Source organism: Enhydra lutris, unplaced genomic scaffold (assembly GCF_002288905.1).
Source record: "Enhydra lutris kenyoni isolate GAN:26980312 unplaced genomic scaffold, ASM228890v2 scaffoldscaffold4, whole genome shotgun sequence".
In the NCBI taxonomy this organism is placed as follows: domain Eukaryota; kingdom Metazoa; phylum Chordata; class Mammalia; order Carnivora; family Mustelidae; genus Enhydra; species Enhydra lutris.
Genome location: NW_019154088.1, coordinates 51469642 through 51481829, shown reverse-complemented (window position 1 = coordinate 51481829; position 12188 = coordinate 51469642). Strand labels below are relative to the sequence as shown.

The 12188-nt window shown below is 49.7% G+C and overlaps 1 protein-coding gene across 2 annotated transcripts in view; it reads right to left on the bottom strand.

Annotated features, from left to right (window-relative positions):
• The window catches only part of LOC111160275 (sterile alpha motif domain containing 4A), a 203288-nt gene that overhangs the window by 18421 nt on the left and 172679 nt on the right, over positions 1-12188 (bottom strand). For both annotated transcript variants that reach the window (XM_022523215.1, XM_022523223.1), the window contains 3 exons: positions 7947-8280; positions 5517-5602; positions 252-370 (listed from right to left, as the gene is read on the bottom strand). In XM_022523215.1, coding sequence (XP_022378923.1) covers positions 252-370; positions 5517-5602; positions 7947-8280 — 539 coding nt within the window. The remainder of the gene's footprint in view (positions 1-251; positions 371-5516; positions 5603-7946; positions 8281-12188) is intronic.

Sequence of the window (12188 nt, the reverse complement as noted above, 5' to 3'; positions counted from 1 at the left end):
CCCAATGCTGTCATTTTGATCATGTAAAATGCGTTACGAAAGATCATATGCGGTTCTTTTTCTGGGAACGCTCTCTCTCTATAGCCTTTTCCCAATTCCATCTGTTGAAGGAGTGGGATCTGGAACTCCCCACAGGGCATCCTGTGGACCAGGAATGGTGCCCTGCCATGGTCCTGCACAGGAACCCAGGGAGGCAGCAGCCAGCTAAGGAAACACCACCGTGCATTAAGAAGAATGAAATCCCAACATACTTTCTTTGCTGTCGATATCCTGATATGTCTAGAAGGGTTTTCCGAGGGAAAGACCGAAAGAGCTTCTGCACCTGCTGTTTCCATGACAACAATCTTTTTTTCTGAGTCTCTGTAAATGCCTGCAAAAAACAAACAGGACTTTTTAATGGGTGGCGCAGCCTGGCATTACAGGGAGGAAAACGCAATTAATAGGGGAGGACATCAGAGTCCTGCAGCTGCCTTTGCTTCACCTGCTTCCCACCTGGTCCAAACAGCAGTCAGTTTCACTCGGGAGCCACCTGTACCGACAATTTGCCGTTGGAGGTGCCTGGTAAAGTATGTGCATTAAGCTTTCGACGCTTATTTTTGGCTGCATTTCTGGCAGATCTGTACTCATCTTCGCCTCCTTCCTGACTTTACTCTGGACTCTATAGATTAACCAAGAATGAATAGTAAAAATGGACTGTTGAATAATCTGGCTTTTGCAGGGTCCCCTTTCATTTTCATAATCAATGGAAATGCTAAACCACTCCAAAAATCAATCAGCTTGATCATGCGTGGTCTTCAGGCTTTCAAAAAATGGCGCATAGTCTCCGCTATACACTACACTACACTATACTATACCATAGGCCAGGATTGGTGCCCTGGGGTTTTTGTAGCGCACGGGGTTTGCTGAGAAATCTCCAGTTAAGGGGCCCCGTGCCTTACAAAAAAACTCCAGTGCACCAATCCTGACCAAAACTTTTCCTAAAGTTTAGGGAAACAGGTACATCTGATGCCTTTTCACATGTTTTTTTAGTAAAAGTGGCACTGAGGGGTATTTTGCCTGCTTTATAACACACCGTCATCTGTATCGCATGTACTTTTGTATACACTGAACCCCGGGCAGTGACTTTACAGGAGTTGTGAGTCCCCAAGGTAGAGAGGCTCAAATCTGGGATACAGAATCCCTTAAGAAAACTATTAAATGCAGATTCCTAGGTCCCTTCCCTGATTTAATACATCTGGACAAGAGTCTAGAGGATGTTCGCAGCAAGTGCCTTGGTAATTTCATTGCCAATGGAACATGGGCATGTGGCATTCTAGATGGTTTGAGGGCCCTACATCCAATATAGGAATGTCCTGTCAGGTGCCTAGAACCATGGTCCACAAGCTGTGGGAGAGCCTGCAGCTCTGATTAGCAGTAACTGTGATAGAACATACCCGTATAGTTTTGTCAATAAGACATGAAATCCTTTAAGTAGCAATAAACTATAACTTGGAGTAATAGACTATATGGGTCTTTCCCATAAAGGAAACAGATTCCTTAAACAGAGAAAACATGACAGCTTAATTTTTCCCAGATGACATTTAATCTTTAAGGACCTAAACACAGGAGAGCTATGAGAACAAAAGCAAAAAGATGTTATGTTGTGAAAAAATTACTGACTTGCAAAAAGCCCTTCCCCCTGGAGGACCTCAGCCCGATGTCTTTAAGGATCTTCATCAAGGAGGGCTACCCAACCAAGGGACTCCGTGCTTCCTTCAAGAGGCGCAGACACTGCACAAAGTACATGGTGGGTTGGTCTCATGGTTACAAGGTGAGGCCACGGTTCTACTTTGTGGTCCCTTCTCATTTGTTGGCAACACTTGGTGAGGGTCCAACTATACATGAGTACCTCTGAAAGCCCGAAAGGCAAGCATTTCTACTCGCCGAATAAAGAAAGGGGTAGATAGATTCTGCTTTTGACTGGCTTCCTCTGCCAAAGATGGAGTGAGAACACAGGATGCAGAGGTGCTGATCTAGATGACTTGGGGAGGAGAGTCCAGCCCAGCTGGTCGGAATAAGGCTCTGGATGGATATAAGCAGGGCCTAAATCCTTACACATTCTTATGCAAGTTCCTTTACCTGACACTCAGTTCCTTCTAAAAACCTAGGATACTCTCTCCCTCCAAGAGATGTCGTAAGGGTTAAATGAGATAACACATGAGGTACACTTAGAATACTTAGGACATGCCTGGGCTTAGTAATGAGCCACTTAGAACTGCGGCTCAGAGATCCTCTACTCAGGTTTTTGTGGTCACACAGACCAGACCTTTGGTGGTGGTATATGAGTGTTTGTCACATTTGGCATTCAGCAATCACACTTAGCCCCAATAAATGACTTCAAGTTCTCAAAACTACAATACCAAGCTGGTCTGGAGCCAGCTTGAAGGACAGCTGGCCTGAGTTTCCAAGGGACAAAAGAGGAAATGGCTCACTTTATAGACAGGCCTTGAAAGTGCTTCCAAGGACACCAGTTCATACAGGACATCTCCCGTGGTGGCAAAGACCGTCCAAGAAGATGGAAATGTTTAAACCCCAGCACCACCCGGAGAAGTGAGCTCATTCACTCAACACAGGGCAGCACGCTCACTTCATTCCAGGCTGCAGAGAGGACTCAGGCACTTGGCCATGTTGAATGAGTGTGGTGGCCACTTCTCGGTCTTGGAGGCTGTAGCTGGGAGGCCTGGAGAGGAGCTAGAGGTCATGGCTGGCAATAAGGGATTTCTAAAAGCTGGTTTGCCTGCATTTGCCTGAGAAGTAGCACTCCATTGTGGGAGCTCTTCTGCCAGCTGGGATGGCTGACACCTCACTTCAGCCATTCCACTGGCAGCTCTGGGTTGAGCTGATAGCTTCCTCAGGGAGTGGAGGGGAAGAAGCATCCATACAACACACTGACACAGCCAGTCGGCCTCTTCCAAGTCCTCCGTCCCTATCAGGGCCAAACCAATGAGTCTGTCTGGACGAAGATGGCTAGGATGTACCCTACAACTTTCGTGTAGGATTAAAGGGCTCATAAACGGGCAAGAGCTCATCTCCACAGAACCTCCTTGGGATGGCGAGGAGGCAAGAAGCTGGGGATTATAATCCAGGAGATGAAAGTCAGAACTTTTCTGTTCTCTCTTCTGTTACTCTACAGAGTTGGTCCCTTTGTCCCTGGGGAGGAAGGAAGGTGTCTAGGTTTGGTCAATCCTCTCCCATCCAGTCAGCTAAGGAATGGCTTATTTGGGCTGTGAAAGGGAGTCCTGTTTCATGGGGCCCAGGTGAAATTCAGCCAGGATGGAGACTGTCATGCCTCCATGGAGCCTCACAGGGAGGGAGTGTGCTCCCCACACAGAATATCCTAAGCCTGTGGAAAATTATTCAGACATGTTTCCTCTTTCTTGAACTAAAATAATAAAAGTCTTGTACAACATTTTCCCTTCCAAGACAGAGTGCAGGCCCCTCCATCCTGACATGAATGCAGGCAAGCAGACGTGGCATGAGCTCTACTTGACCCAGGACTCCCATCAGCCAGAGGTCCCTCTACTGCCGTCAGGGTCTCTTGCCAGCAGATGAGTCTACATGGTGCCATCTTTGCATTTAATCACTTGGGCACGCAGCGAGGAAAAAACCAGGAATTTCTCTAAATATTCTAAGGAAATGGAAAGGAGAGCCAGGTTGCCCAAGGAGGGCATGCATGATGGCTGGAAGGTGAGAAGGATCAGGCCACAGTTTTGGGGCTGGCGGGATCCAATTAGGAAGCATGAGCACTGTCCAGTGGATGCCGCTGGAGGGCTCATTACTTTGTCTTACGGGCTCAGCAGACTTGAGGCAAGACAGAAAGTAACTTACAACTTGTTCTCTGGTGTCTGGAAGGCTCCATGTGAGCATGGGCGTGGAAGAACATGCAAGGTTCTAGTTTGCTTTACGAAAGTTTAGATCCTCCCCTAATCAGTCCCCCCCAAAACCCACTCCAAATGTTCTCCTCCCCAGTAAGACACAGGGGAGCGCTCCCTCCTGCTTATGCAATGAGTCTGTACCACACCAAGACTCGGCTTCCCTTTTGTGCCTAGCTTGGAGGCAGTTCCTCTGAGGCAAAGCCATTTCCGGCTCCTGGTTTGGTGGCCTGGCTCCTTATCTAGGTTCTGTGGGATGCCAGCAGAGCCCCAGCCTCCCGTGTGTGATCACCCAGTCTCCTTTAGTCTTCCCCGCTACCCTCACACCATAAGCTACCTAGCCAGGGGACAGGGCCTACGTGTTTAATAAAGATCTATGGAATGAATGCGTTCTACCATTCTTTAAGTGCCCTTGCCTTCTCGTCTTCCTGGTGCTTTTTGCTGGCCGAAATGTGCGGTGTCAGGACTGCAAACACCAAAGGGTGAGTTGGGGGTTGAGGGGAGGGTCACATAAGAATTTGCACTGCTGAGAGAGGAAATAGCATAAAGGAGAGTTTAGAGGATTGTGGGGCAGTGGCTGGGAAGGAAACCCAGAAGGAGACCATGCTCATGAGCGGTGGGTAATCAGACCGTGGAATGGTGGAGGGCCCAACGAACTGGCCTTGGACAGATGCCCCTGTGTGGCAGCTGGAGGGTGGGGACAATGTGAGTGGGGCAGTGGGTGAGGGGGCTAAACCTCTGCCCTGTGTGTCTCCTTTCGCTGGGGCCCACCGCACTTCTGGAGCTCTGGATGCCAACCCAGCAACAGTGAGCAGACTTGGGGGGGCCTTTGCCATCTTATTCTAACCTTAAAATCCAACACAAAGACCTCAGTGCTCTTAAACTTCTCTAAAGCCTACACTGTGATTCTTGTCTCTGTGACTCTTTGGAGGGGGTGCTCCCAAAAAACCACTAGAGTCTCGGGTCTGGGGCACACCCCCTGTCTGCACATGCGCCTCGGGGCAGCCGGCCAGGCAGGTGGCTGTCCCAGCAGCAGCCCCCAGGACCTGCCCTGCTCTGTCAGGGAGACGGCGCTCACACTGAGTCTAACGGGGCACAGCTCCAGCCTGCCTCGGTCCTCCTGCCAGAGGACATGTGGCTCAACACGATTCCCATAAAAATCACAAATCGAACCACATGGAACATAAACACAAACACATTATTTCTTTTGTACACTCCCCAACCCTCCCCCAAGTTTCCCTGAGTTGAAAGGCAAAAAGTTTCAACAGAAAATTTTAAAAAGACTCGAAACGCCAAGGCGAGGTGGCAGGGCTGGACGTTCTCACCTCAGGCTTGGTCACTCAGGGATTCTTCTAGAGCCGAAGTTTCTCTCAGGCATTCACCCCAACATCAGAACTCTATCTAGATGAATTTCTAGACACCACCGTGTTACAAGCTGTGCTTAGGTTTGAAACCATCATAGCTGAGTTCTGCCCAGGTATTATTTATGCTTGTCTAGTCTTCAAAAACAAGTTGTTGGAGACCCAAAGGATCACATCACAGAACCTCTGAGAACCATTCCTAAGCAATGAGAAAAACAGTTTTGTGAAACCCATTACTACTCACCTCATGAATTAGACACTTGTCTATGAGCTGTAAATAGGAACTTATATTTTCTTCATCAGGTCTGGAGACCAAGAGCTGTGTGCACACTGTGAGTTTAAAAAAAAAAGAAAGAAAGAAAGAAAAGATGAATTAGAAACATGTATAACTATTCTAACCTCCAAGATCTGCCCCTGATTTCCTTTCAGGACCAATATCTTGAAAGGTATGTGTGCCTGTGGTTTTACCTAAGGTTCACAAAAAAGGCCAGGAGGCTCCTCATTCCACTGAAGTCAAAGGCTTGGTCACCACGGGAGCCCTCGCCTTGAGAAGCCCCTTCGGTTAATTCCAGGCATACCATTCTATATTAAGCCTTCTGCAATCCAGCCTGAGACAGACACTCTGGGAGAAGAAGAATGTGGCCATGTCCTGAGCCCTCTCTCAGAAAGAGGCTCCTTTTGAGAAGGGAGTTCAAAGGCATCAAAGACCATGGACATTATCAGAGCGCTGTCGCCGTAATTTGATGAATGAACTGCGTGCCTCATTTGGAGGCATGAAGCTCTGGCACATCTTCTAGCACACGAGGTTTGTGGGCACGCACACGAGCAGGACACCTGCTACTCGGTTACTGGAGGGTTATTTTCTCAAAGCGGTAACACACTTACACACACGTTGGTCTGCCCATACACACAAGTAACTGAAGTAATAAAGACAGAGAAGGGCGGGTCTGCAGGTAGAGCACACTGCCGCCCCCCTCCCTCCCTGTGAGCTTCCCATAGCCTCGGTAGTATGGCCCATTCGAATCTCGTCCTGGAGGCTCTGATGCTCTGATCTCCATGGGGGTGTTTTGAAGGTCATGGCACAGGTGGTTGGACAGAAGATGTCCATTAGAAGGGAAAATGCCTTGCACTCAGGTAGACCATGCTTGAAACCTGGGCATCACGATTCCTTTCTCCCCCTAATTCTGCATACCCACTCTGTCGCAGAATTCTGCAAATCCCATTTATACCCTATCTTTGCACAGAGACTCCCAGTACAGCATTGTTTGTACTAACAAAAATTTGGAGACCGTCTCTATGTCCGTTCTCCGGGGCCCTGTCAAATTATGCCTTATGGGTACAGTGGAACACAGCATGCAACCTCGGAAAAAGAGATTGGGTGGTGCCATGGTAGTGACAGAAATATTGAAAGTATACAGTGTAGAAATACAAGCTGCAGAAAAACATGTAAACAACACCTGCTTGTGGGTAAAAAGGATACTCGTGTGCTTGTCTAAGACTATTAGGAAGTTTCTGGAGGGGCAGTCCAAACCTGTTTAGAGTGGTCGCCTCTGTGGGGGAAGAGGGTGGCACTTGGGGAGAGAGGTTATTTTTCACTTTCCATCATATTGTTTCATTTTGAGTTTTTATGTTGAGCATGAATTGATTTTATAATTTATTTGAAAGTAGCCAAAGTTTAAAAAGAAGCCATGCCAAAGGAGTTTGGGTCTCTTGAGGACAGAGCCCACCATGGACCACCATGGTGGATTCAGGCATCCACCCCCACACGTATCTTCACCCTTGGGGTCATCCATTCTAATCCCCCACAGCGAAGAGCCCACTCAGGGGTGGGAGGTCAGGACTCTGAGGCGAGTGGGGGGAGACCAAGGACCCACCCTGGCCATCAAGCTACTGGCATCTCCCCTCAAAAGGATGTCACAGGTCATCTCTGAACCAGATTTCTATGGCTGGACGTCTTTTTTAGGATGTGTATACACCGGGAGTTTCTCACTGCACCTGTAAAACTCAGGTGTCCATTTCTTTTGGTAAAAGCTTGGTTCTTAAAAATGACTGGACAATCAAGAAAAAATTGTTTCTCCTTCCAAAGGAAAAGTATGGGCATTCACTGCATTTTTAACATAATCACATTTTCTCATGCAACACCGCATTTGAGCACAAATTCTTCTAGCGTTGGGACTTTTCAAGGATAATCACGTAATCATAGTGCCATTCACAGGGGAGGCCCAGGGCAGTCCAGGTGGAAAGGGTGCTCTCACCCAGAGGACCACATGAGAATTCTATCCCGCCCTCAAACAGGCATGAGGCATGGCCATGGTGCCAGCCAGGCACAGTCTCCCATAAGGGCTGACTTCCGCCCAAGGGCTGACTTCAGCCGCAGGCCCAAAGGCCCCACGAGCACTCACCCTACCAGGTGGACCCAGCAAGCCCTGATCTGAGGGAGTGGGAGAGCAAGGGGACTGGGGTAAGGAAAGGCCTTTGGGGATTAGAGGGATCAGAGTTCAGATCCAAATGACCACCTCTGGACCTCACTCTCCTTATCAGTAAATGGGCTAATGGCCTCTACCCCGACAGGTTTATCCAGCACTCTGGGAAAGCTTCTCAGGAACCCAGGGCTCTAGTTAGTGGTGTTGGAGGTAGGGGGGGAGTGGCGAGAGGTGTGAGAATCAGGCTCTACCTTTCCCCATGACACGTGTGAACTGCCCAGGGAGATCCCCCTCCGGCAGCGGGGCGACAGCCAGCTCCCCATCACAGCTACTCAGCTGGTGTGGCTGCAGCCCCCCGCTGGCCCCAGCCGAGGTGGTCGCTGGGACCCCGGTGGCCGAGGCACTGTCTTTGCCATCAGGGCTCTGGCCCTCAGGGCCCATCAGCGAGGGTGGGTGCGGAGCCTGGGGCTCCCGGCGGCGAGCCTCGGGGGTGGTGCTCGGGGGGCTGTAGGCCTTGATGGGAGTCAGGATCATCTGGTGCAGTTCCTGGAGTGGGACGCGCAGGTTGCCCCCCTCGATGATGTCCTGGAGGGTCAGAGGGAGAAGACCTCTGTTAGCGGCAGGAACAGGGGTGACCCAACTTGGTGCCTCCCCTCCCCTGTCCCAAGCTGTTCTCAGACAGGACTCCCAGCGGCTGACCCCTTCATCGCAACATTCTTTGGAAGTGCAATCACTTTAATTTTATCGTCTTTGATTAGCCCGGGTAGAAAACTTGGAAAATACGGATAGGCATATCCGTATTTGCAGCACCTGCAAATCCCACTATCTAGAGGTGATCATTAAAAGGATGTGGCACATTTCCTTCCCTGGCTTCTTCAGTGAATTTCTAGAAAAAGCATATATATCATTGACAGATACAGACTTTAGGAGCTGTATAAGAAAGCTGGGTCACGCGGTAACGTCTTGTCCTGCGTATGATTTGTTGTACAGGAAGGAACCTGTGCACTCCCACCTTCACTCAGCCCCCAACACAGGCACCACGGGGCAGTGGTGAAGGATACAGACTCTAGGGCCCAGTGAGGGCAAAGGCTGAGGCGGGAGCCTGCCGGGAGCGTGTGAGGCAGAGCAAGGTGGCCTGACGTGGAGCTGGATGGTGAGGGGAGAGGGCAGGAAATCAGGTCCAAGTTGCTACTGGGGCCTGAGCACAGAGGCATGAATGCTGAAGTGTTTCTAAATGAGATGGGACGTCAGGGAAGGTTTCAAGCAGGGGAGTGACGTGCTTTCGAAGAATCGTTCTAGAGAGAAATATGTATAATCTATGTGTATAGGATACAGCTGACCCTTGAACAATGTGGGTTTGAACTCTGTGTGGTCCACTTACCTGCAGATTTTTTCAATCAATATGGTACAGTATTATGAATTTATTTTCTCTCACGATTTTAACTTTTTCTACTCTCTAGCTTACTTTAAGAATACAGAATATAATACATATAACACACTATATGTGTTAATGTACTCTTCTTGGTATCGGTAAAGCCTTCAGTCAACAGTAGGCTATTAGTAGTTAAGTTTTGGGGGAGTCAAAAGTTATACATGGATTTTCAACTGCACAGGGGTGGTGCCTGTCTACCCCATGTTGTTTAAGGATCCCCTGAAGTTATCTATAATATATAAATGGCTTTATATATTGTAGAATATAGTTGGGTCCTTCTGTACCTACTGTTTGATCTACTGGCCATTATGTATTAGAAAAAGAGTGAAAGTGGATTTTGATTGACATTTATCTGTGCCCCAGATGCTCATGGAGGCACAGAACAGGCTCTGAGTCTTGGGGCCGGGGGTCAGGTCCTGGAAGTCTTTTGGGTATGGTGAGTGGCCTGGCCCTCTGCCCCGCTGCTGTCCCAGTGCTTCTGCAGCAAACCTCTCCCTGGGACCCAGGAAGGACACTGACAATTGGGGCCCTGATTACTAATGAAGTACTTGGTCTTCTGAGAGCCCAGAATAGCAAGGACGTTGCTGTAAAAGCCTGAAGCACGAGTACCAATCCATTCCTGGGAAAATTGTTGGACGATGTCAAGGATGTCAAGGAACACAAGCCCACGGAACAAAATCACATCTGCATCCCGACTTCCCAATCAGTCAATTAGAAAAAGGAAACCTGGGGATGGGAGGCTTGGACAGGCAACATTTCAGTTCTGGGCAAGAAGACCACCAACAGCCCGGCCCCGTCTTCGGAGGGAACCTGCTTTGCTCAGGACGCTGGAGGCAGACGCTTAGCGGAGTTGGCACTCAGGGTTATTGAGGAAAGTGAAATGTTAAGTAGCCATCAGGATTGTCTCAGTCTTGCTCAGGGCTACTGTCCAGCCTATTTTAGAGGAGAGGGTCCATTTTTCTTTTAAAGAGAAGGGTTTTTGAGTCCACTGCCTTCCTTGTAAGCCTGGGAGATACGGCAGAGGTCACGACTAGCCTACTGCCTGAGCTGGCAAGCCTGATGTGGGAGCCCGGTGGGGCGGGGGCGGGGGGGTGCGCCTGATCACTCCCAGCTGTCCGGCTGCCCGGACTGGACCAGCCTCTTCCAGAGTCTACAGGGCAGCACGCAAATGGTTCCTTGACTTTGGACGTGGTGATCCACCTGGGCAGGGTGGATGGAGGTAAGCTAGCTGGCCCACGGCAGGAGAGCACCTGTTGTCTTTCCCAACTCAACTGTGTGTCAACTGACGAAACCCTGTGTCGAGGTCCTCCACTTCCAGCCAACTGCATAGCTGGCGCCTAGGACATGGGGGTTTCTGATCTTGTCCAGCCCCTGACTGAGCCAGGGGAGGGGGAAAGGAGAGAGAAGGGATGAAGCTTCCTCAAAGAGTGAGGCTGAGTAGGCAGAGCTGGCCAGCCTATTTGGGAGATCACATGCCTCCGTGCCATGCTACCCCATGTGCCGGCGACCACTGAGGTGACATTTTGTCACCTGCCACCAAACAACCCCCGCCCACTCCTGTCACTGCCAGAAGGCTTCTGTAGTCACTTAGTGATGGAGGAAGCAGATTCTGATTATGCTAAGAGCTGAACTCCTAGAAACAGGAAACATACAGGTGCCCCAAGTTCAAATCTCATTTTATTCCACTGGAGACAACCGCCCCAGAAAGGAATCCAGAATCCTAATGAATAATGACGGATGCTCTCTGTAAAATATCTTATCAGGAATCATGAAGAGTTTTGTTTTGTTTTGTTTCCTACCCACTGCCTTCAAACCAGTGTCTCCAAGAAAACACCTGGCTACCAACAAGTTAACAATGCCCTTTAGGCCAGCTCCCATGGGGTTACACGTATGACCCTTCAAAATCCATTCTAGAACTCAACACTGTGTGCCCAGATTGGGAAGGAAGCTAGAAAATGGCCTGAGTGGGATTCACTCCAGTGTCCTCGACTCACTATAGGAATTAATTCTGCATGTTGACAAAAATAGGGAACCAACCCAAGTCTCTATTGATCCTTCAGACCATAAATATAATCCTACATTATAAACACAAAGAGGCAAAATGAAGCTGTCCGTTCACTAACGGGCAGAGCCGAGGAGCTCACGGCAGAGCAGGTACCATGAGACCTGTCCTAGCGCTTACCTCGGGGGTCACAACTCAGGCTTGCATGCAGGAAAGGGAGCTACTTGCTGACCCACCCCTTCCCTGGTTTCTTAGGTCTTGGAAGAAGACTGCTTTGGAAACTTTCACAGGGCTCGTGACGGCAGCAAGGGGCAAATCACCTGGAAGACAGGACTCGGGCAGCCAGCATCCCAGCACTCACGCACTGTCTGTGGCCCCACCCTTCCCCCTGCGTGGGAAGTCCTGGACTTGTCATGCAGGAGACAGCAGGCTGGCATTGGCTGAGACCTGCTCCCTCGCCACCTTTCATTCACCAGACCCCAGCTGAGCCCTACCGGGAGCCAGGACCTAAAGCAAATACAGCAGAATCCTCGCCCTAAGATGCTTACCGTTCCTGGGCCCATACAGTGTGAGCATGCTGCCAGGACCAGGAGCTGTGGGAACACAGCCTGAGTGTGTGTGTGTGTGTGTGTGTGTGTGTGTGTGTACGCGTGTGTGTGTGTGTGTCTCCTTTCTCCAGGCCAGGTTCCCAGGGAAGGGTCCAGCTTCACAGTTTGGAAGTTAGTTGCAAAAAAGACAGTGAATGAAAAGCATGCGGAAACATTTTTAGTATCAGAGATCAATGTTGAAAAGTCTGTCCCAGCAACCAGTCTGATCTTCTCTTTTCCTTTTCCACCAGACATCTTTCCCTGATGACCTTCTCACCCATTCACACTCCCTGGCTCATGGGTTTTTGCTCTATCCCTCCATTCTCCTGGTGACCCTCCTCTCAGGGGCTACCAGTGACCTGCCGGTGGCTGATTTTGGGGGGCTGGGGTGGGTAGTGTTCAGTCCTCATGGTATGGGACACATTCAGGACCCCTAATGGGATTCCTTCCTGCAAACACTCTCTCTGACCCT